The sequence below is a fragment of the Anopheles maculipalpis genome, chromosome 2RL (genome assembly GCF_943734695.1).
Source record: "Anopheles maculipalpis chromosome 2RL, idAnoMacuDA_375_x, whole genome shotgun sequence".
NCBI classification, from domain to species: domain Eukaryota; kingdom Metazoa; phylum Arthropoda; class Insecta; order Diptera; family Culicidae; genus Anopheles; species Anopheles maculipalpis.
Window position 1 is genome coordinate 16,268,695 of NC_064871.1, and position 26,362 is coordinate 16,295,056.

Genomic DNA, 26,362 nt, shown 5'->3' on the forward strand with positions numbered 1-26,362 from the left:
TTTTGATTACTGTGTCTAGTGTATCATTCTCCCGCATTTTCTTTTTTATTTTTTGCATTTAAAAACAAACGAAAATATGTGGTATGTGTGTATTAAAAACCGAAGCGTCATTATTTGCGTATTTTGTTGCCTAAGATTTGTTTAAAATTCAAGATATATCATCCACTCGATTTAAAAAGAGATCCACATATGTCTTGGATTTAAAAAAAAGAAAACATCCTTTTCGATTCAGTTCAAGAACGGCTTCTTCACTGACGCTGGTCTCATGCTTTGGGATACAACGGTTATAACGGTTAGTTGCCCAATACACAAACGTAAACAGTTTTTCGTGCCTTTGTCATTAAATTAAAATTGTTGCGCGCCCATTCAAAGCATGAGTCTCACTCACGTTTTGCAATCGTCGCATCAGCGACACACTCAATCATATGTTCATTAATGTTCAAGCTACTTAAACATCATACTACAAGAATAGGGTGTTCTATATGTCCGCCATTTTTGCTCCTTGTCGCACGATGGGCCGGGAGCTTATGTACATGTTTGTTATGCGTATCCTAAGAAGTACTAGTTTATACGATCAATCATTTCATCTTAGCTAAATTACACCTTAAGTCAATATTATCGCTAACGTCCTCCAAGTGCGCTGTCGTTTACGTCGTTTAGCGCTGCACTTTATTTGTTGCTTTGCTCGTGTTTAAATAGTAAACTGTGGATCAGTTCTCGCAAAACTTCTTCCCACGATCATCGCTTCTTCGGCCGTGCAATTATACGGTACCTCTCCCAAACAATTATTTTTAAATTTTTACTTTATTGTTAATTCACTTCCGCTTCTGCTTAGGATCGATTGCATCTTAATCATGTAACCGTATGCCTTGTCCTGTTGCAATTTCCCATGCCCGTGAACCATTCCGTTTTGGTTAATGCTTGGCAGTTGCAAGTTCGTTTCATAATTCCCTCTCTCTATCTCTTTATCATGTGAGATCCTCTTAGTCGGTTAAAGTCGGTTGCGCGCGATTCCGTCAGAAGCAAATCAGGTACGGGATGCAAATAAAATAATGCATACGAGTAAACTTCTGGAGTTAAAGGCAAAAAACGAATCTTAAAAAAATGTATCTAAAGCTTTTACACAATGAAAGTAGACAACAGTAAAGGACATACAAAAAAAAGCAAAGGAGTTAGATTTAAGTTAATTAAAACCGACCATATGCTTTCAAACTCTCCTAACACATGGAACTTTCAGCAGCTATCACGCGTATCTTAAATCGCTTAGCCGACGATGGAAAATTGTCAAGATTTTATGATCGTCTTCAACGGATCACCATCGGAAGCGTTCACCCCAAAGTGATGATTCGTCACACCGAGCAAACTACCACTACTGCCAGAGCTTACCGTACTACCGGTGGTGTTACTGCTGCTCAGGCTGCTGATGGTACTGTTATTACTGTTGCTGCTGCCACTGCTGCCCGGACCCATCGGACTGCCGTCGTCGGGTGATACACCAACCATGGGCGATGGACAGTCAGTGGGATATTTCCGTTTCATGCCAACGTGCTGCTGCTGCTGCTGCTGCTGTTGCTGGACGGCTGATATTGACGACGATTGACGATGGTGTTGCGGCTGATGCTGTGAATGTGACTGTAGATGGGTCGTTGGATGATGGTTCGAGAGCGATGCATCCGGTTGCTGATGGTGCATCGAACCCAATGGCGATGGATTCACCGAGCTTCCTAGCGGACTATCGGGAAGGAAGGAATGATCGAGCGAGTAGTGCAAGGAACCGTCCGTTTCGTTTGCCTGTAGGTTCAAGATACTGTCGATCGCATTCTGCACCTGCCGGCTAATGTCTTCCTCAAAGTTCGGCACACCCATCGTGTCAAACGAGATATGATTGAACTGGTGAAGATCGTGAATTGCTTGCTGATGGTGCTGATGATGATGTTGGTGGTGATGATGCTGTTGTTGTTGCTGTTGCTGATCTTGCTGTTGATGGTGATGCTCATGGAACGATGTTTCTTCATCTCCCATCATGCTCGATGGTATGTGAAGTGAATCTTTACCTCCAAGCGCTATTGGCCCATTCATAACGCTTCCCGACCCAGGATTATGCGGATGGTGTGTGTGCACCGAATTGATCACCGGCGTTCTACTGCTCTCATCAATAGCGTGCTGATGATGGGAAGCATGATGTTCCGACGGGTCCAAGCCTAGAAGATCGCGATCGAGATAGTTGATTTTATTGTGATCATTGTTACTGTTAAGACGGGTGCTACTACTACCACCAACTCCATCATCACCACATAGGATAAGACTAGTTCCATCATCTCCGGGAATGGAGCCTGCATTTGGACCGTGCTCCATGTCGTTGGCTTCGCTGAAGCAATTCTTATCCCCTTTCCGTCCATCACCGATCACTGCATTGGGGACACTGGGTGTCCCCTCGTCCACTACTACCGGATGCATGTGATGGTGTGGATGATGGTTGTGGTTGTTGTGATGATGCAGATTATGGGAAATGTGATTGTGCGATATGTGATTATGATGCAAAAGGTGCGACTGTTGGTGCTGCGACTGTTGCTGATGATGATGAAGCTGTTCCTCTTGCTGCTGTCCATGATGCGCATGGTGATGGGGAATTGAATCCGTTTCACTCGGATCACCATTATCCAGTATGCCCGAGCTACAGATGCTGTTAAGATTGTTTAGGCTTAGACTAAGATTAGTTTCAAGCATATCTAGCACGCTCCCATGATGATGGTCGACGTCTTCTGCCGTGGCTGATGCCAGTAGGATGTCACCGTTCCACGACGTGCGTTTCGACACGCCGTGATGTTGATGATGATGATGAGGATGATGATTGATATTGTTATTGTTATTGTTGTGGTTGTTATTGTTGGTCGTTCTACCCATCATGATAATGTTAGTTGCTGTTGACAGCCCATCGTCTTCACTATCAACCTGGCCGACCAGCGGATTGCCGTTGGAACCATTTCTACAGTTACCAATAATAACCCCACCAGAACTAATTGCTCTACAATTGCCACCAGCACCACCACCACCACCACCACTAGTTACTATTGCGCCACAGCCAATATTAATATCGGTACTACCAATGCTGTTGTTACTACCATTGTTTACAAGAATGTGATCGTTACCTTGAGCGGACTTCTGAATCGTACCGTTCGAGCCGACTGCACCCAAGGACTGCATTGGATTTGATGTTGTCGTACTGGGAGGATCACTGTTTCCGGTGCACTCCATCAACCAACGATGATCGTCACTCTTCACATTGCCACGGTTACTATCGTCGAGCTGTTTTTCGTTGCTACCGAGCGACATACACTGTCGCTTACTCGGAGTTATCGATTCATTTTCCGACGTTTCCGAAGAATACAACATCCCAACAGAGTTACCTCCACCCGATACTGCACCCGTCCAATGGCGTTTCTGTGTCCCACTGCTGGAGGAATGCTGATGCTGCTGCTGCTGCTGATGAAGAACTTCAAAGTTGGTGGACGATGTTTTGTGCAGGAACGAATCGGAAGTTGATTCCTCCTCCTCTTGCGACGGCTGAAACACGGCAGACGACCAATGACGACCAGTCATCAGATCGTCCGCTTTCTCGTTCATTACGGACGTCCTCGTTTCGGTAGCGGATGCACCGCTGCCATGGCGTGAAAGAGTCTCACAACCTCCAAATAGTGCATCTAGTCGCGTTTCGACACTTTTCGTTGTTGGACCTCCTCCGCAAACTTCCGCACTGCCCGTTACTACAGCGCTGCGCTGATGGTTGAAAAATTCAGTCAGTGGAGAATCGACACGAGAAACTGCTGACGATGGTTTCTCGTCAGTTGTCGAGTTAAACAGTTGTTCCAACTGCTTATCGACGCTTTTGGAATCGTTCGAATTGAACATTTCGTGGATCTCTTCTTCTGTTATTTTCCTTCGACCTGTGGTATCGATGCTAAGATTGGAAATTACGTTAGTGCCTCCGATTCGCACGCCTCCACTCTCAGCTTCGTTCGTGCCATTGCCATCGCTGCTTCCGGTAAAGTAGCTAAGATCTTTTTGGAAGCACATCCACTCATCATATGCCGTTTCATTCTGATCCACCGACTGCTGCTGCTGCTGCTGCTGCTTTGCAGAGGTGAGTTGGGATGTTACAATGGATGAGCCAGACTCACACGACAATGGTTGAGCATTGTTATCGATTCTCGAACTCTCCATTACACAATTCTTCTGCTCCGTTGGTAAGTGTACTTGATTGAAATAACGCAACGTTGGTGGCGCCGTAGATGTTACCATTGCTGACGACGACGAGGAACCGTGATAAGGTAAACTTGCATTGTCACGCTTCTTTTCTTCATTCACACCCGCTTCAGACTTCTTCATAATGAAGCTTGGTGTGATTTCGCTTTCGATATCATCGTAACTATTTGTCAATGGCCGTGTATTCTTTTTGAACGCATCACACCAAGGCGTCCGAACACTGGTATTGTTTCGATTCACTGTTTCTTGTTTTACAAGTGTAGGCTGCATGGAACAATTCTGCATGTTAATATTGCTCTTCGAGAATGTGCTCTGGAGCGATGTTTCACCACTCGCTAATGCACTTGATCGTACCGTGTCCGCCAAGCTAGCGTCGTTCGCATTTGGTGGTCCATTAACGGAAATTGAAGAATCCGATGTAATGATCGCACCACCGCTCGACGGGTCGGTTTTGCTTGACCCGCCACACATACTGTTAGCGGAAGCTTCTGGTAACGTAAGTGGTAGCATTGGCGATTGTCTTTCTTGTTGCGCAGAGGACACCTCTTTGCATTTGGGTTTATCTTCGTCGGATGATGAAACACATATCACGTCCTCCACACCGTCCTTTGACGTTACGGCAAGACTTTCAGTTTCTCGGAGATGTTCTTGCATTTCTTCGATCTCTTGTGTTATGTCTGCCTTGAATAACTTGTTCACCAGCATCAATTCCGAGGTGCGTACTTCGCGCTGATGGATTTTTAAGGGATGAATAAATTTTTTAAAATAGCCATTAATAAACGAAAATAAAACCGAAGGAAAATATTACACAGTTGCTCAGCATGTTACGCTGTTCAGCTGGCTTGATGAGGAACCTGGTAACTCAACCCTACTTACCATCGATTCATTTATCATCAACCGTTGATATCGACTGAGCATCGTCCGGAACGCTTCAGGGAACCATTCAGCCGTCGTTTCAAACTGTAATTCTTCCTCCTCATTTTCCTCACACTTCTCCTCGTACATACAGTGGTAGCGTATCAATCGTTTAATGGCATCCTGTTTGCTACCGAACGGCGTGTTAGTGTCCGGTTTAGTGCAAGCATCCTGATCTTTCTGTATCTGGATCTCAAACCTTTTTTGTGGTAAAAAAAAACAGCAAATAGATAAGCAGACAAGAAAGGGAAAAATATTTGAATGTTAGACTTTGTTTCTTCAAATAAATTACTTTTCACTACATTCCAACACTCAACGATCAGTTACTATTACAAATAGAATAATGAAAAAGCAATATCACACTCACAAACTTGCACGGGGTACTTTAACGGCAGGACTGTTTGGTACGTTTGTCGTAATGTACGTCATCGGGGTAGATGGAGAAGTACCCGCAGGAGCTGCAATGATTACGGCTGGATTGGTGGAATTATTGTTCATTGTCGAAGCAGCTACTACGGCCGACGAGAGAGCACTGGCCGTGGTTGTTGTGGTAGTAAAAGCCGCAACTGTTGCCATTGATGTTATCGGGGGCGATGATGTGTTTGTTGCCGCCACTGATGCACTGCTGGTACCGTTGTTGATGGCCAGTGAAGAGACGCTACCGCTAATACCACCAGGACTAAATGGTATTGTGCCGCTACTGCTGGACGGAACCAACGGAGGTGGTAATGTAGACGTTATGGCAGATACTGCTGGTGGCACAGACGGACGCAACGGTGCAATTGCCGCCATTGCAGGTGAGGAGATGGATGTTGTGGTTCCTGATACCGGAGTTGAAGTCATACTACCACTCGTTATGAGCATGCTGCCTCCTTGAACTTGCATTTGTTGTTGTTGTTGTTGTTGCTGTTGATGCAGTTGCTGCTGCTGCTGCTGCTGCTGCTGTTGTTGTTGTTGCTGTTGTTGCTGTTGAATTCTTGCTGCAGTTTGTGCAATCATCTGAGGTGAACCGCTCAGAATCGCATGTGATCCACCAACGATTACAATCGAAGAGTTACCATGACCAGCAGCTCCGGACAACGTTTTCAGTTGACTACCACCGGGAAGTGCCGTTGCAACAAGTGGCGGTGGAACGGGAGTGTTGGAACGATTCGTACTAGTTAGCGCGGCCACTGTCGGCATCTGATTCATTGTAATCGATTGCTGATGGTTTACGATTGCGCTACTACCGCTCATGTCCAGTTTGTTGATCAGAGATCCGGACGCATTCACTTGTTGCTGTGACGTCGGTACAAGTGTATGTAACGGAGGCATCACAGCAGTGTTGGTCTGTGATTGAGCACCGGTCGTGGACAGCATAATGTGCTTCGGAACTATTGTTCCTGCTGTTACGGTGATGTTCTTAGCATTATTAACAACTGATGCCACCGTCGAAGGCGTCGTCAGCGAGTTAATCGATTTCCCAACTTGTTGTCCTCCTGAGCTAGAGCCTGCAGATGACGGAGGCTGCTGCAAGGTTGAGGTTATTGGAATGATCGTTGTAGTCTGCTTATTTAAGGCAACATTCGCATTGCCGAACTTTTGTACACTGCCGGCGCTTTGCATCGGTAGGGTACTGCTGGTGATGGTGATGGACATCGACGAATGCGCTACTGATGGTGCAACGCTTGAAGTGGCAGATGACGTTAGGACACTCATGTTGGGATTTGTTGTTGAAGACAGAGGAACCAGCAGCTCATGTTTGCCAATAATCTGAGGAGATGCAACTGAAGTTCCACTCCCGACACCTCCTTGAAAGATTGCCGTACCACTGCTAGGCGTAACAGTGATCGGTGTTATTATTGCCTGTTGCGACTTCTGCTCACTGTTGGCACCGGAATTTGCACTTGCATCACTATGAGACTGTACGATCGGTGTAGGTGGCGGTGGAAGGGTCTGTTGTGTGGCGGAGCTGGTAAACGTATGTCCGGTAGGTTGGATGGTTGGAATAATCTTGCCAGTCGAAAGTATTTTTTGCTGCTCCATAAACAATCGCTGCAGTATGTTGCAAATTTCTTTGTCGGACATCGACTGCAAATTCTTGATCGATGGCAGCGGTTTGTTGTGGATCGGATTCGATGGATCAAATTCGGCGGGAATTAAGAGTGAGGACAAAAGGTTCTTGTTGTGTAGTTTAGTCGATAGTTGCTGGATCTGTTGCTGTACACTTTTTAGATGTTGCTGCTTCTGTGGCGTCAGCTGAATTGTTTGCACCCGTGGTACTACAGTCGGAGTGCCGACAGCTATTGGAGAACTACTGCTAAGGGAAGCCGACGCAGGAACCATTGAATTTACACTAACCAACGGAGGCATCTGCTGTTGTGGTACTTGATTTTGAAGTTGTTGTTGTGGTTGTTGTGCGACATTCGTTCTGTTGCCCTTTTTGACTGCAGTCGCTGTAACGGTTATGTTATTGTTGGATGCAGTTGTTGCCGTCACTGTAGTTGATCCAATAGTACCTTTCACAACCATAGCCATCGTGGTAGGATTTTTTAGCGCTTGATGCTGTTGCGGATGAACTTGAGCTACCAATGGTGGCTGTACAGATATTTGCTGATGCTGCTGTTGCTGATGTTGTTGATGTTGAAGTTGCTGTTGTTGTTGCTGCTGCTGCTGCTGCTGCTGCTGCTGTTGCTGCTGCTGCTGCTGTTGCTGCTGCTGCTGCTGCTGCTGCTGCTGCTGCTGTTGTTGTTGCTGTTGTTGCTGTTGCTGCTGTTGCTGCTGTTGTTGCTGCTGTTGTTGTTGTTGCTGCTGTTGTTGCTGCTGCTGCTGCTGTTGTTGCACACTGCTCGTTACAAAATTGTTGGGATTCACTGTACCTACTATTTTTGTACCTATTTTGGTACCATCTTCGGCCAGTATTGGCTGTGCATGCTGACCCGGCTGAAGAACCACGCTCGGCGGGAACCCACTGGCCGTGGTGTTCACCTTAATTATCGCCGGCTTCGAAGGGCTGGCGGCTGGTTGTGCTTTATCCTGTTTTTTCGAACGATTGCGTTTGGGTTTTTCCTTTACAATCGGTCCAGCACTGGTGGCAGTGGTGACATTGTTCGAATTTATAACATTAGCACTGTTGTTTATTACCTTCGAATTGCCAGTGTTACCTCCTCCCGGAGTGATAACGCTTTGCTGTCCTTTCAATGACTGATTTTTCGTCTGCTGTTGCTCTACAGTCATTTGTGAGCTAACAACACCCTTCGGAGTTGTTGTGGTGGATGGTGTGGAAGAGAGAGCGGGTTGTTGCGATTGTGTCAATGTGGGCGTAGGTCTCGTTTCGCTCGATTGGGTCACTTGGCCAACGTTGTTGAAATGTATTTGGCCCTGCATCAAGCATTGTGCTAGCTGCTGTGCATTGATTCCCGTAGGTACGATCAGCACACGCTCCATTGGTCCGAGGGCGGCCGTCGTTTGTCCTGGGCTTAACTGCGTAATCTGATTGGTTAGTGTGTTTAAGGAGAACAGCTGCTGATTGGGTCCAACTTTCGGCAGCTCCACAAGCTTTGGTGCATTCGGATTGACTAAAACCGTGTGCTGTTGTTGGGGCTGGGTCGGCAATGACTGCTGATGATTCAATACCGGCTCGATGCTCGTTTCCGGTTTACGTACGTGCTTCAGATTTTGCATCTGTGACTGTTGTTGCGTGTGAACTAAGTGAGTCTGGTTGTTGGTGTTGCCAGCGGTTTGCATGTGTTGTTGTTGTTGTTGCATGTTTGGAGCTATGTTTGATGATTGCGACGTATATGCTGGCGAAACCGTCTGTTGCTGCACAAACTGTTGTTGCTGTTGTTGTATTTGCTGCTGATGTTGCTGCAATTGTTGTTGATGTTGTAGCTGATGTTGCTGTTGTAACTGTTGCTGTTGTTGTAGTTGTTGTTGTTGCAGCTGCTGTTGTTGTTGAAGTTGAAGCTGTTGCTGACCAGTTTGAATAGTTACTGTTGTTGTGCCCTGCGCTTTCTGCTGTACCTGCCCACTAACAGTGGCAACATTTTTATGTTGTTGTGGTGACGGTTGTGCAGATACCACAATCTGATGATGCCCGGGTTGTTGTTGCTGCTGCGACTGTTGTTGTATAGGAGTAATGTTGGCCGATATGGCACTGTTACTATTCACTAGCGCCGGTTGCGGTTTTGATGGTTCGTTTACCAGCGTGATGTTACCCAAGGCACCAGACAGAATGGCCTGCAGGATCGTTTGCGATTCAGGTGTTTGGGGTTGATTTACGTCGTGCTTCAGAATGAGCTGACCATTTTCTGCCAACGATAAGCTTAAGCTACCCGTCAGTTGAGCAAGAATTCCTTGGGCCGTTGCTACTGGCGGCGGTGGAGCTGCCTGCGGCTGTATTAACGTTGTTGGCGTGATGGACGTTTGATTAAGCTGTACTGTAGGTGTTGCTACAACGGTGGGCTGTTGCTGCTGTGTGGTGAACACGACTCCACCACCTCCCGCAATGACATTCGATTGTATCGAAGTCGGTATCGAATGGACTGCAGGCGATGGTTGCGGCTGTAGTTGTTGATGCTGCGAAACTGTAGTTCCTCCTATTGATGAAAGAATGGTATGACTCTGTTGTTGTTGTTGTTGTTGTTGCTGCTGTTGCGGTGGTTGTACTTGGCTCTGGATCGTGACGGTCGATTGCGGCTGACTAACCGATGTCTGCATTTGAGCCAAACTCTGATACTGAGTGCCCGCCGCATTCACCACCTTGCTGTCAATGATCGGAGTTATTTGTATTTGGTTGTTGATGGTGCCACCCTTGACGGCTTTGTTCTGGTTCGCTGTTGTACCGTCCACTTGTGAAATTTGTATATTCCCTATCTGCGTTGGTACCGCACTGGTCGTACCGATTGTGTCGAACGATTTTTCCAACTTTTTCCCATTTTTCTTGCTCATCGTAGTATTGCCCTGGTTGCTGCTACTGCTGCTGGTCATTGTGACGGATTTTTTCTTGGGAGAGGGTGACGGGACCGACAAAAGTTTACTACTGTTTGTAGATATCACAATGGATGTTGTCGTCGATGTTCCGACGGATGATGCTGATGCTGCAGTTGTCCCACCGCCGAGCGGTGCCAATGTCGTCAGCATTTGTTGATGGTGAGATGTTGGCGCTACCGACGAGAAGACACTGTTTGACGGTTTCGAAGTTGGAGCAACAAGATGTGGCTGCGCTTCAGCTATCAGCTGGTTCTGTATTTCGTTGATTTGGCTTTGCAGTGTCGGCGTTACCTGCGTATTGTTTAGCACATTGTTCATCAAACTGTTCACACATATCGTATTGCTCTGTTGCATGCTGCCGGCATTGGAGGTGGCCATCGAAGACGTCGTTGTGGTGCTGATGGTCTGCACGCTAGCCGTAGGCGCGACGGTTGCAATGTTAACCACTTTCGAATCATCGCTTGGCCCACTACCGAATCTTGGTAATGAAACGGTGTAGGACGCTTGGCCCGAGCTGGTGTCACTTGCTGGATCGATCGTGATCATGAAAGATGGTGCATCCTGTTGCTGTTGCTGTCCCGGCATGGTAGCGATACCTGCAGTCGCTTGAACAGGCTGAGCGGGATCGGATGATCCTTTTTTCTCCTGTGATCTATCCATACCAGCGGTCGGTATTGAGATTGTGTAAGGAAATTCCACGTTCTCCGAGCCAACGGTTGAGGGTATTGTGATCATGATGTCACTTCCGGTTCCGGCACCAGCTTGATTTGTGGCAAGACCAGTCTGTTGGTGCTGTTGTTGTTGTTGCTGAGATTGTACGAGCACCTGACCAGCGATTGGCTGTACACCAGAGGAAACCATCGAGGTGGACGACATGATATCCTTGCCAGAATGTGGCTGTCCTCCTGTTGTTGACGGCCCTCCGACAGAATTGCTGGTAGTAGTATTTTGCGACTCATTATGTTGTATCACAATGTTGGAAGGATATTCGACACCGGCCGTGGGATGGTTACTACTAGTGGTGGCCAGCAAGGGCGGTGGTTCGTCCGTGTCCATCAAATCATCGTCGTCGATGCCGATACCGGAGATTTTCATCAGATTCGCTAAATCCAGCTTCCCCGTAGGTGTGTGCGTGTTACTGTAGGACGAAGGCGAGTTGGGCGACGTTAGCCGCTCGCTAGCGGTCGTTGTCGTCGGAGTGCTGGTAGAAATTGGCACTTGACTAACGGTTGGCGTACTTGGTTGAACAATCATCGGTGCCGCTGTAGCGACCGGTGGTTGTATCGGTTTCACTTTCTTCTTATTGCGTCGTTCCTTTTTTGGTTTTTCTACCTCAATTCGTGTAGTCGACAAGGATGGCAATGGTGCCGCCGGTGGAGGACCCGGATTCGATTGCTGAATAGTCACCGAAGTGTTAGGTTGCTGTAGCGTTGCATTCTGATGATTAAATATTTGCTGTTGCTGGTGCTGGTGCTGGTGCTGCTGCTGCTGCTGTGCTGAGATGGCTTGTGCATGTATTTGAGCCTTTATACCGTCCGTAACGATCACCTGCTGACCGGAAGCAGTCGTTAAAATTGGCGTTCCGGCATGGTGGTGGTGGTTAAGCTGAGCTGTTTGAATTTGCCCATCGATCGTTGCGGTGGCCAGCATGGTTTGCTGACCACCGGCCTGATGCTGCTGTTGTTGTGTTTGTTGCGCTTGCTGTGGAGTACCCTGAGCATTCACAGTAATTGTATTGGGTGCTGTTCCCGGGGTCGTGGTAAATTGGATGTTTTGAGCGTTGACGACGATTTCCCCGGTCGGTGCCGATCCAGGTGCAGCACCTGGCGTGGAAGAAGGGGACACAAAGGTGGCACCGGCGGGCGTCGTGGCAAGTTGCAAGTTCACACTACCCAGCTGGTTTAGGTTGATGTTTTGGTTTTGAATTCCAAAACCACCGACGCTCGCCTGTTGAAACTGTGCCGGAAGAGATGTCGTCAGCAGCTGCCCATTAAGACCGTTTGGCATTTGGATCTGAGCTAAATTTCCATTCAACTGAAGGTTCTGTATTTGTGCAACCCCTTGACTCAGCAGATGTTGGTTAATGGCGGCTGTTATTTGCTGCGGTTGCCTCTGTCCCTGTAATCCCTGAAGCTGCGTTAACGGCACACCTTGGTTCGTCTTCAGTCCGGATATGTTCTGCTGCACCAGATTACCCTGGGACGAAACGATAAACGTTGGCGTGGTTGCCAACTGCATCGTCCCATTGGCGTTCAGTATTCGAAGTACCTGCTGTGGCTGAGGTTGTTGCAACTGAGGCCTCGTATTGTGTATCACCAAGCTCGGGGCAGCTAGCTGCGGTGTTGGAGGGCGCAGTATTAGCTGTACTCCCTGCGGTGTGTTCTGCTGCACCAGTACCGGCATCTGGTTCAGCAGCAATGGCTGCGCGTTGATGTTTCCCGTGGGCAGTATGATCGACCCATTTTGTGCCGTTGCTGTGGCATTTTGTGGCGTTGGCGCTCCTGGCTGCTGTGTCCCTGCCGGTTGTGTGCCGGTCGTGGTAACCATTTGTCCGTGAACTTGCGCCGTGTTGAGCGCGGAACCTTGCGATTGAGGAGTGGCGGTCGTCGTGAAATGTACTTGAGTAGCGCCACCACCACTCACAACAGTGCCCGCTTGAGAGACTTGTATCTGTGCCGGCAGGTGCGATACTACAGTTGGCAGAGACACGGAAGTGACCGTTTTCGGTTGCGTCACGATCGTCTTCGTGCCGTGCACTACCGGGGTAGAACCGTAACTGGATACGTATGCCGTCGCTTGATGAGAGCTTTGCTGATGATGATGATGCACTGACATGGGCGTTGAAGGAGCGGAAGATGACGACGAAGAGGTCGACGAGGTCGGGGACACTGAGGGCGTCACAGTGGCTGGCTTTGGAAGTATTTGTTGTGGTCCTTTGCTGTGATGTTTCACATTCGTAACATTGACACCACTTCCAGTTCCAGCTGGTGGGGAACTCTGTAAACCGGTGCCTGTTATAACTAAGCCTCCGGTAGAAGTAACACATGCGGTAGAAGCGACCGACGACGGTATCACGCTCGATGCAACGGACGTAGCGATGATGTGCTGCTGCACAAACTGTTGCTGGTGCGATGGTGATTGCTGAATGGTATGCAGTTGCTGAGCTTGTATCGCCTGCAACGGTATATGCTGTTGCACGTTGGTTTGGTTTAGCTGATGCTGCTGTTGCTGCTGCGGCTGCTGTTGCTGCTGGGGACTTGGCTGGGATACGATTGTTGTTGTATGGCGGCCGCTTTGCTGCTGTAGCTGATGATGATGTTGCTGCTGTGTTATTGTAGCCGCTGTGGCAGGTTGCGACTGGGTTATTGCAAACTGGGAACCTTGGAAAATTTGCACTATTTGATTTCCGGTGCCCACAACAGGATACTGCAAGGAAAAAAGTGAAGGAGTACGTTTAGAGTAAAGAAAACTCGCTGTGGGATCGTATCTGCTGATGCTTTTTTACCTGTTGAATGATAGGTTGCGGTGTCGGCGGCCTCAGTTGTGTCGAACCACCCAGGTTGGTCGCATTGGATGTACCGGCGGCCACGTTCCCTCCCGAGCCGTTTCCGGTAGTAAGCAGTATCGAACCACCGTTTGGACTTGCAATCGGACTGGGGCTTGCAATCGGACTTCCAACGAAAGATACCGCGGCGTGGTGCTGTTGGTAGGCGTTCTGCTGTTGCTGCTGGTTTTGTTGCAATGCTTTTTTCGCCGCTTTCGGGCTACTGGCGGGGGGCAATGTTCCATGTCCATGGCCTGCATGTGACTGTTGGAGGAGGTGGTGATGGTGGTGTTGTTGTTGTTGTTGCTGCTGCTGCTGCTGCTGTTGAATAGCACCGACAGAGGACGATTTGCGACCCTTCTGTAATGGGGTACGGTGGAGAAAAAAACACACACACACATAAGATTAGAATTATCAACTCCATGTTTTTATACCAATAACTTTTTTTTTGTACATACCTTATTCAGTGAAATGTTGTTCGAACCGACTAGAGTCGTATTGAACTCATTGCCAGGTGTCGTCGAAATACTGTAGGTCGTAGCACCCGCAGGAGACTGCGTAGGACTAGGACGGTACACCACTGTTCCGGCATTAGGGCTGGTACTATTGCTCAGTACTTGCTGTTGCTGAACGAGAGAAGATTGCTGACTAAACGATTGACGCCGTCCTGCTACACCTGTTTTGCGATCCTAAAAAAAATGGCAATTGCTCCGTTTTAGTACAAAAGATCCACTTACATGATGACATATGAAAAAAAAAAACAGATAATACTTACTTGCTCCTGAGTCACATTACCAATAGTGCTGTTTGTCACCAGCAGTATGTCCTGTTGCTGCGAAAACGGTGACTGTGAAGGTGATGGCTGCAACCGCGGGCTTGCTGGTATCGATGGCGACGGGCTCGGTGTTAGAAATGGACCCGGAGGAGACAAAATACCTTAATGGTGCAAACAGAAAGCAATGTTTAGATTAATTAAATTGAAATCAATAAACATTCTGGGATTTTTTTCTTATTCTATAAAGGAAAAGCAACAAGGAAGCCGGGAAGTTTGGAGCAAAATCATACAGTCTCTACAGAGGAGTCAAAAATAATGTTAGGACAGGTCTCGTCATGGGTTCGAAGATCGCTTGTTTTACCGAATATCATCTTTTCATCGCAGTCGGAAGAGACGCCTCCCGTTCGAAAATGAAATGACTGAAGATGTCACACTTTGCTTTACCACATCATCACTTTGCACCAGCCTAAGTGTTATAAATTTACGTATTTAATTATTGCCATACTTTCGCTACATTATTTCTTCTAATATACTTTCACATTTACACTTAAAATACGCACGCACACACACACACATCATGTAATGATATTTAGCATCATTTCCCTTTCTTATTGTCGTTTCTATTGGCATGCCAAACCATCATACACAGGTATTTTAATATTATTCTTAATTTAATCACACACTTTTATATATATTTTTGGTAGATTGTTTTCCCGTGCAAGTAACGCATAGAGTTAACAAACATTTACTAAAACCATAACTTTCACTGGAAGTAAGGAGGAGAAAATAATATCGATAACACATTACCATACTCATGTGAAAGGAACAACACATTTATCGATTGGTGGTGGATTCTTTTTGCTTCGCTCCATGCTGCTGTGTGACATGGTAAGCATTCCTTTTTTTTCTTTGCCCCCCGAAACAACAACAAACACTGCTACACCTGAGAGAAAACAACACAGTTGGAAAAGCTTTGCAAAATTACACACACACAAACACTTGACTCTCGGCGCTTCTTGGATAAAGGAATTGATTTGGCAAACTAACATCAAAAAAAGAAAGGAATCCATGAATCATATTCACACCATTTGTAGTAGAGACTGGCACAATCGTGAGTCCTATTTTTCTACGACGAAAAGCACCCCCCAACAGCAGAGAGCAATTTACAGAAAGAAAAGGGCGAAACAAAACTACGCGTTGTTCGCGTTGTATTACACATAATCGAAAGAGATTGAAACACTTGATTAAAAACGCTCTCATCGATGCTCTCCCGGAGAGGAACGCGCAGAGAGCAGCAGCCGATATAGAATACAAAACAGTAATAAAATATGTCGTGGCGGATATCCTTGCTCCTTGGCACAAAACACTGTTGGTCGCCTACAACACACATATCCTCGTTTTGTTGGCTGGTTCTGGAGCTGCTCTTTTTCTCACTAAGCGACACTAAGCGCGTTTGTGTATCGCGCGCGTGACATCCTTCCCCCTGTACATCTTCGTCGTCTTGGTTGAGATCGAGAGCAGCACGCGCGCGTCGCGGGTCGCGTTTTTCACCCAAGTGGGTGGGTTTGACCGACCACACCGTTCCAAAGCATACGAGAGCAGCAGCAACACACACACGGAGAGCGGCGCTACAACAGGATAACGCACACAAGTGCTGCTGGGTGCAGAGAAAAATCCGAACATCCGAGCATCTCATTTCCCGTGCGAGTTGGTGCGGCCAACAACAACAAAAATTCCTTTGTTTGTCACGCAAAGAGAATCGTCTGAAGCTGGCCACCTCAGGCCTTCTTCATGGGGTGTGATAATTGGTGTGGTAATGGGTGTAAAATCGGCAGCTTTTTCACCCACGAAATCCGCATTCGTACGAGGTGGACATTAGCATTGGATTATCACTTGTAGCGCAGGAGGTGCAGGAAAATTGCATCACGTGTACATTACATCCGTGAAGGAGCAGAAACTTTTGCACTGAAAATACATCCACACACACCAGCTTCTTTTGTAGTTGCAGAATTTTAACAATCCCTGCCACAGCTGTGGCTCCTCTTCGGGATGAGGAGGCACCATCTCCCTATTCCACAGGATTTATTTTTAAGTCTCGCTTCCACACACTTTACAGCAACAGTTGAATGCACTAAACTTGAAATTAAATAACGATTATATCCTAAATAATTTAACACACGGCTTAAAGTAAGCTTATATCCACTACTGCTGCGATAATGACGGATGCGGATGCATGTGCGTGTCTTCACTCGCTCAGCAACGCGAGCGTAATCACTGAACCAATTCTAGGCGCATATATCCTGGCGGCTACAGCAACCACATTCGGCAAACGCGATTGATTACTAGATCTATCAACCGCACCAAACAAACGAGAGCCCTTCTCCTTTAAACACTGAGAATATCTGCCACCGGGGCTATACCAAAAATTCCAGATTCCGCACCGAATCATCGGTCAAAACCCCAGCACACATTCTTGCGCCTGGCAGCAGCAAGGATGATTGGGGTTGTGAAATTGTTCTCTGCTTTGCCCGAATTCACATTTAGATATCTCTGCTCATCAGCTCATTCGCAGTCCAAAACTCTCCCATGGCTTTCTCCACACACAACTTCCGGACGCGAAGAATCATCCCCCCCCCTCCCCCCTCCTCTGCCTCCTCGAATGTGTATGTGTGTCTGCGTCCCTTTTGGTTTCCTTCCGGCAACTCCACAACACAACAAAGATGATGTATGAAAAGGAAGGAAGAAGTGTTCGAGACGCACACATACACACACACACACAGGCGTGTTGTTGGGTGACGGGTTTGTGTGGTTTGTTGTTGGCTCGTATCATGGGGCTCACCCACGAAAAAGGGGCACGAGAATTTGAGCAAACCACAGCCAAACAAGAGCGACTCTCTTTCTCTTGGAGAAATATTTACATCAACAAGCGCGTTGCGTCCGTTTTTTTCTTCTTCTTCTTCTTCTTCGGTGCACTGCTCCACTCTGGGGCAGCCCTAGAGCAAAAGGACGATTTACCCAACTGATATCACTGAGATGTGGGTGTACTCATAAAAACATGAGTTCGCCCCGCGTGAGAGAAAGTACGATTGTGTGTTGGGGGGGGGGGTTTGTAAAAGCAAAACGGCTACTACGTCATAGAGAAAGAGGGAATTACGAAATTACGTCGACCCCGTCATCGTCGGCGTCAAACAATGGAATGATGGAAAAAAGGCCGTCCCCCCCTCCCCAGAAAGAAGGAAATCATTGTTTTCTATGTTTTTTTTTTTGGTCCACCCAAATATTTAAATGTTATTTTTTTCAATCGAAGCAAACTGTAACAAACTTGATAGATGTGCAACTGGTCGATTACATTCTTACATATGATTATGCAAAAGTGGTCATTCAAGAAAACCAAAAAACACGGAAGGGACGGACGCCCCTTTTTTATTCAAACAGTGAAAACGCAATGCAATAAAACTGCAATTGTTTGTTTTGATTAGCGGACGCCAATGCAGACGGATGAATTATTTAAAAGGCCATCATCATGCATTTATACGCTTTGTTACGTTTTGCTACGGCCGCTTCTGCAAAGCACGTGTTACAAATTGTTCTGTTTAAAACAAAAAACGTGGAAAATCCTCTTTGAGTGTAGAACAATTTCAGACTTAAAAAACGACACACACACACACACAAATATATACACACACACATCACAAATTGTGGGAAAAGAAAAGCTTCAGATCGTTACACACTTTGTTTAAGGCAGATCCTTGTCTGCGTACACTCCGAATATCGACACAAAAACACACGGCGAACTGTGGAATCCCCCCGGTTTATGATGCAAATTTTATTTTCACTACACCACAATTTCGACAGCTCCTGCATACACCCAGTAGATCAATGCTCGGCACACAACAACACCACACTCGCCCCTACGCCTTTTAATTAATGCCATTCCAAACTTGCTCCTTCCGCGGCAAAGTTCTGTGGTGAATGTGCTCACAGAATCCCTTAAAAAAATACCCACACACAAAGCCGCGAGATACGCGCGAGATAAAGTGTCCTTTTTTGCTCTCATCTTACGCTCACATTTCTTTTCTGCTCGTCCTTCTGCTCGGCGAAGCGAAGAAAAACACACATCCTGTAGGGCTTTATGGCGCTGCATCGGCTAGCGAAAAGTAAGGGCCCTCACCTCTCTCTCTCTCTCTCTCACCACTACATCATTGCCCGAACCCCGTTACAACGCACAACAGGACAGGACAGCTTCCCGGTACGTGTGTGCACATGTATGGGGTGTTTTCGGATTACGCACACAACGGCATCCGGGTGTCCTTTTGAGCCGTTTACACACTTACACAGCATTGTGCAGCCGTGCGCTACGTGACCGCCGTTTAGTTGAACAATGTGTTGTGCCACACCACTACACTATTACGCTACTAGGCACTACCACTACCACTACACGAGCCATCGTCACCATCATCATCGTCATCAACATCCCAACAGTGCGCGCCGGCAACGATTACAATAGCAAATACACAACATCCTGTTGTAACATGTGCGCGCCACAGCGTTCACGGCAGGACTCGGGCATTATTCCATCCGTTTTATTTATTTATTTTTTTTTTTTGGTTGTCCGTTTTTCCCGGCATGTGCTCTTCATCGTTTGCCAACCTCACTTACACACACAAGCAAAGCAAAGTTTGTTTTTAATAACTCTTTTTTTAAATGCAGCTATTTGTGTCTTGAGTTCCTTTTTGTGCGTCGCGTGAAAATAAAGCACTTGACACACAGTTGAGGAAAGCAACCACAAAAAAAAGGATACCCTGAATTAATCCTTCCTACAGCCGCACACATATACACATGGCGTGTGCGTGCGCGCGCGCGTCCCCCTAGTGGTGATAAGCAGCAGCAACAGCAGAATCATCACCAACATCATCTATTGGAGGTTGGATGACTTCTTGGGGAGAGGGGGAGGTAAACAGGGACTTCCTTGTGGAGTTTTCGAGGTAGGAATCGATTTCCGCCACTAGCGCGCGCACATACACACACACACAAACGCAAACACGCGAGCTATTGAAAGTTTGGTTTGCTTTTGATAGGTTTGTCTGTAAATCATTCACAGGCAGGACACGATCCAGGACCAGTGCTTTCTCTTGCACCAGGTTCGGTGCCCATGCTGGCTCTCTCGCACGCTTGCTAAGCACGCTCAATAATGCTCTCATTTACGCGCCCTTCTTAATGTGTGGGTTTATGGGACCATGCTAAGGACGACCATTCTTGAAGGACCCCGCTATCTGAGAGAATTGCGCTTTAGCGTGAAAGGATGCTGTGAAAATCGAATACATCACCTACAAAAAAACACACGCGATACAAGTGATATCAAGCGAGCGGGAGAGAAAGAGAGATGAGCCAGTCATGCCTAACTATTAGTTCGTTCACCACAAAAAAGAAAGAAAGTTGGATGCAAAAAGAGATTTTTTTGACCAACAATATGGATACCATGTTATAGACTTGTCGTTGTTGTTTTGTTTTTTTTTTGGGGAGTTTATTGAAGAGCAAACAGTTTTGGAAAAGTTTACTGCTCTATTTTACTTATTACTTATCTATTTTAACACTATGATTAGTTACTGAAGCAGAATAATTACGTATTGAAGTTTCATACAAATAATAATAAATAATGTTTGCTTATTTTTTTCCACTAAGTTAACTCTTTTTTCGCTTAATTATTGAGGCTTTGAGCCTCTGAGACATTAGTTTTATCTCTCACTAAATTATTCCGTCTCACAGCTATGAATCTATTCTAGCAAAGACAAGGTTACGAACCATACTAAGGAATTGTAGAATCACTGTTTCATTTCACGTAGACAGAACTTTGCATTCATGGAGAGGAAATTTGTAACGCGGCTGTGTATTTTAGCAATCAGCTTTAGTTAAAAGAAGCAGTAATTAGAACCACTTTTGCATCCAATTTTTGCTTAAAAACCATTCAAATGTGATTGGTACGGCGTGCTGCTGTGACGGAAATTGGGGCAATTGTGCCACATTAAGCCATTATCTGCTGTAACTTTGGTATTTTTTTGTTTATTGGAGCAATGGATATTAAGTCCGCAAATAAATAACGGCCGTTTTGAAATCGATGGGGCCACTGTGGTCTGTGGCGTAATTTTAACGACAAACGTCATAAATCTAGAATGACATAATCAAACTGTGTAAACAGATTAGTGATTATTTCGTGCGAGTAAAAGTTCCTAGTTCTTGAAAATGTTTGATTTTGAACCGGATAAGCGCCATATGCGGGAGATGTTGCTGTTTTTGTTTCGTGCGAAGAAAACGGCAGCCGAAGCGCATCGAAAGCTTTCGAGAGTGTTTACGGCGATGCTGCTCTAAGCGAAACAAGGTATCGGGATTGGTTTCGACGCTCTCGAAGCGGTGATTTCGTCGTGAAGGATGCTCAACGTGAAGGAAGGCCCAAAACGTTCGCCGACGAAGAATTAACGGCTTTACTGAAGGAAAATCACTGCCAAACGCAAGAAGAGCTTGCAGCCGTGCTTGGTGTTACTCCTCAGGCCATATCATCACGGCTGAACGCGTTGGGCATGATACAGAAGGAGGGCAAATAGATACCACACGAGTTGAAGCCGCGGGACATTGAACGCAGACTCTTCATGTGCGAATTGCTGGTCCAGCGGCACAACAAAAAGTGGTTCCTGCACAGAATCGTGACGGGAGATGAGAAGTGAATTTTGTTTAGCAATCCTAAGCGCGAAAAATCATGGGTATCCCTCGGTACCCTAACATCATCAGCTCGGGCGTTTGGTGGGACCAGCTCGGCGTCATCTACTACGAACTTCTGAAAACGGGAGAAACAATCACTGGTATTCTGCTGCATGACAATGCTCGGCCACATGTTGCGCAACCTGTGAAAAACTACCTTAATACCCTCAAATGGGATGTTTTACCGCACCGTGTTCACCGGATCTGGCACCATCGAATTTCCATCTGTTCCGATCCATGGCACATGGATTGGTTGACCAGCAATTCTCCTCCTATGAACAGATTCAGAAATGGTTGGATACCTAGATTGCGTCGAAAAACGTATCATTTTTCCGAAAAGGAATCCGCGATTTACCCGCAAGATGGAAGAAAGTAATAAATAAAAATGGCCAATACTTTGATTGACCCAATATCTACAAATAAAAATGCCACGAGTAAAAATAAACTTATGAAAAAAACAGCCGTTATTTATTTGCGCACCTATTAAAATCATAAAAAGTCATGCATTTAGGGAAGTTCAGATAAGATGTTTCCAAATTAGCTTCATCAATAACTCCTCTTGTTTTGCATTGAAAATAGTTTCATGACGATCTTCAGATCTTTGATTTAAACTGGGCTTAGGAATTGACTCGTTGGGCTTTAAGTATTTGATGTTTGTTATCGGTGAAGCAGAGAGTTCCTGAGCGGTTTGTGTCACCGAAGCGCCTGTTTCAGTTACGGATCTCACTGTCGATTTCGTTTTTGTCACTGGCTACTATTTTTTAGGTCCAGATCCGCTTGAAAAACAATCAAAAAAATGGGGATCATTATCTGTCGATCATTCGGTCCCTAGTCGATTAGGGAATCCCAATCCAGAATTGAGATCTCGAGCTTACATCAACAATGTTTAAGCGTTTGTGTAGCTCAACTACATGGGACACAATTACCCCGTACAGTGGTTTTATTGTATTTCGTATGTCCAAACTGCTTTAAGGACGGCCTATTATGCTCGTAATATGCTGCACAAGGAAGTTGATCAACAAAAAATATGATAAAAATGAGAAAAATCGACTATTATTTTACAAAATTTGATAAACTCTATCGAGTTTTGCTATTTCCCAAATACTTTATTTTATCGAGTTGAAATGGGAGCACTCCAAACACTCCAAATAAAAGATTCCCCTAAATGATTGCAATGCTCCTACAGGAAGCTTTCAATATTCCACTATCCATTGGGAATAAACCGTGTGATTCAAAAGTTCCATTCTATGGATCAAAACGCTGTAAGTCGCTTACAACAGCTCCGTAACATCCAATCAAACCTTACCAACAGCAAACACGGCTAATATAGCATACGCCGAAGCAAAACACGACAACCAACATTGGTTTACTCTAGGCTCTGGTTCGAATTACACTACGGACAGGTTTGAGTGACGACAGAGAGCCGAACAGCCATGTGAAGAGTCCAACAACCACCGTCGAAAGCAACGGTCAGCATTGATGCCCACCCACCTACGTGGGGGTTGTTGGTAACTTTGCCCGATGCACAAAGTGCATGAAATTGACAAAATCGATAAGCTATCACCCACCCACCCCATCACCGTCCATCATCATTTTATCCAGCCATGGCAACCGTTGATACGCAGTGTGATTTGTTGCTACACGGAGCGGAAAACACGCGCAGGAATGTCGCCAGAGCTCTTGTGTCGTGCTCACCGTCGCCCATACGCTGCTATGTTTTGAAATATTTTAATTATGTTTCTTTGTGTGTGTGTCTGTGTTGTGTCTTTTGCTTCACCGTTTCATGGTAAGGTTCGCAGTTTTGTTACAAATAAATTAAAATATTGAATTAAAAAAAGTTCCATTTCGCATCGGAAGTAAGTGATAATGGGCAAAATGGAAATTGTTTGATTTGTTGTAAATTAATAGCTTCGCACTGGGCTGTGAAACACTAAGCCAATGGACGAATCAATAGGAGCAGGTCATAATAGAAATATGCAGCAAGTTTCAATGGAGTTTGCTTATTTGCTGGTGTAAAAAAAGACATATAACACGCAACAATAGACATATTGAAGGAATTGTAGAATCGGAATCAATTAAATGTTGTACTACCGAACAGGTGTAGGAAAAATTCAAATGAAAAAAAAAACAATAACATGCTCATGCTGCTCTATGTGCAAAAGCGTTGCCATTTATGTTGACCATGCGCTATAGGCAAGTGCTCGCTTGTTAACGAAGCGTTACGATTTAGTTTATTAGAGACCAGAACTCGGATATGAGTGCACAAATAAATGGAACTGGAATGCTAATAAACAAATAAAACAAGATACAAAAATGTAAATAGAGCGTCGTAAGAAGCTGGGGCTAATTTGCGTTCCCAAAAAGCCAAATAAATAAGCAATAGCGAACATTTCATAACAACACTCACGAAAATACACTATCCTAATGGCTTCACTCGCACCATATTAACATGCCAATGGTGCAAGAAAGGACATGCGAGTGTACAAGAAAACATAATTAAATCGTTGTTATCGCAAACAAATCGCACACGGAACAGGTGTGTTTCGCTCAATGATTGTCGCTTGTTGCGACTGTGACACCAGTACTGCCTTTAGTCGCGCGCTTTGTCACTCTGTCGAATTGTTTTCGGAACATTTGTTCAATCAATTATACGCTTTAGCTGAGAGGAGTTTCACTGTGGAGCCCCGGGAAGAGGCGCCAGGAAATGGCACCCGCAAACCCAAGCGAAAGTAAACGAAATTAACTCTCCATAAACAATGGTCTGCTTGACCTGTTTGCCGCCTTGTCACCGTCCGAAATGTCTGGATCGGGTGCACGGAAGCTAATGCCAGCGCATTGTGACAGATCCGACAGCATACGACCGGCCAGTAGTGTGGCCGGTGGCTAGACGAGAGTAATTGTTATTTTAATCGCGCCACCAGTGCAATCAATTCACTTTGTTGGAGGTGGTTCAAGCGCAGAGTTTCAAAGTTGATACTGTTTGGTGTTGGTGGATTGTTAGGTAGTGGAAGTGATCATTGCAACATTTACTATTGCTTGTACTTAGAAGCATAAAGTATTGACAAAAAATCCGATAAAAAATGTATTTTGATGCGAAATATTTATTTTATTGACTTTAAGTGTAAATAAGCATTTTATCTTTTAAACATTTATTGAGTGCCAAATTTTTCTTCAACTCCATTCTTTGTTAGAAAGACCATTCTATGCACCCAACAGCAACAACAGCGCCATGTCCATGGTGAAGCGTATGCAAACACTTATAAATCAACGCTTCAAATCAACCCTTCCAAACCGCAATTCTACGACAGCACCATTCCTACCGACATTTAATAACGATGATGAGGCTAACCCCGACGTTGTAACTACGGACACGCCTGATGGAATATGTGTCTCCGCTCCTTCCGTTTTGTATCGTTTCAACTTCACCGGTGTCAGGTGTAACGAACAGGCACGTAGAATTTATGCGCCGTTCGACATTGTTGGCACTGACCAGCGAACATATGTATGTCTGCCAGGTAACCAGTTACGCACTGTTGCTGTCGCTGCCCTGGCTAACCTCTTCCCCTTCGCCTGCAGCGCGCGATTTATTTCGGCTTCGGTAATTTGGTTTGCTTATCGCGTTCTGGTCCCCCCCTAATTACCGTTTAATAGTCCGCTAGGCTCTGGTTTGTTTCGGTTTGCATATCATTGCCATTGGGTTGAACATATTTACGATGATGTGCAGACGGTCTGTGTGTGTGTGCGTGCCTCATAGGCCTCATAAATATAATTCGTTGCACAAATCTGTTTCCTCGACGCTTATTGGGGAAACTCGTGAAGCCGCCCTTGTTGTATATCATCATTCAATTAAGTCGACTTCAAAGTTCAAGGTCGATGCTGCATATGCATGTGTATAAGAATGGTGTGGTAGAATACTTTTACTTGAATTGCGTTTCGCTGTTGTACTTTGTACTAAATCACTAAAACATTTTATTTGTGCCAGACAGTCAGGTAACACAAGTCAATTCACTGGTTTATTAAAGCAAATTAAAAAAAGAAAATAAATTTAAATGAATCGCATCATAAGAAATGACCATTAAAATTCCACAAGCTCTCCCAGCCTCCTCCATACTTCGTAGGCGAATTTATTGTTCACTATGCGAAAAGCTCCTAAAAGTATGCAAAGTGCAACACATGTAGCCGGATTCCAGATTATTGTGTTTTCAGTGTTGTCAAAAAGGGTTAGATTAATTAAAAGAAAACATGACTAAAATTGGTATTAAAATCCCCATCACCTCATCATTTAAAAGAAAGGATTTTGCTACGAAAAGCTATTAAAAATTATGACCACTCATCACCACAGCACACAACAGATATGTGATGAATTCTACACCCCAAAGGAAGCATACAAATCTGGCAATTTGGTGCAAAAATCAATCAACATTTTATGCTACAACGCGTTTTCAACCTTTTACCAGGGTTTTATTTCTGTGCGATGTTTTTCAGAGGGTGGGTGTAGGGCAGTAGCAGTGCACAAAAAAACCATACACCGCCAACAAGCACCGACACGAACGGACACGAACTGGACCAACACTTTCTCTGGTCCATACTAACCTTCACCACAAACGATGTGTTCGAAAAAATGCATTCTGCAGTTGTTCCATAGTAAAAAAAAAACAGCAAATAACTAACAATGCACCAGAACAAAAGGCTGGTACGTAACTGCGCGCCTAAAAACCACGACGGTTAAACATCCGATTGATGGGTATTGTCAGTCCATTACTGTCAAACCAATCGTTCGCTGCTTTTTCGTTCGAACGAACATTCATGCAACGTGTACATGAACCAAAAAAGCGACACAAAACCCTCGCGATACGGCATAGGAATTGCCATGTTTGATAAAATACGGCTGGTACGATGATGTTATCTGCAATACCATCTGATCATGTGTATTCCGTCTTCGTGAGGGGGTTTGGATGGGAAAATCGAATTTTCTAGTGCTAGACATACATGCCAATACCTTTCCCTAAGCCTGTTTCATCATCAATTTCAAACCACTTTTGAGATGGTGTCGACGAGCGCGACCTCAACTCACTACAGCATTCTGTAGAGTATTTTTCTTCGGAACGCAACTTTAACACAAAAAAGGATGTTGACTGCTA

General features: G+C 45.5%; 1 protein-coding gene across 1 annotated transcript in view; it reads right to left on the reverse strand.

Moving 5' to 3' along the window:
* Nucleotides 1–1,258: 1,258 nt before the first annotated feature.
* The window catches only part of LOC126556547 (uncharacterized), a 41,728-nt gene continuing 16,624 nt past the window's right edge, over nt 1,259–26,362 (reverse strand). Inside the window, exons 2-7 of the mRNA XM_050211830.1 lie at nt 14,469–14,629; nt 14,152–14,382; nt 13,655–14,053; nt 5,546–13,575; nt 5,140–5,377; nt 1,259–4,992 (exon numbers count right to left, since the gene is read on the reverse strand). Coding sequence (XP_050067787.1) covers nt 1,285–4,992; nt 5,140–5,377; nt 5,546–13,575; nt 13,655–14,053; nt 14,152–14,382; nt 14,469–14,629 — 12,767 coding nt within the window. The 3' untranslated portion in view covers nt 1,259–1,284. The remainder of the gene's footprint in view (nt 4,993–5,139; nt 5,378–5,545; nt 13,576–13,654; nt 14,054–14,151; nt 14,383–14,468; nt 14,630–26,362) is intronic.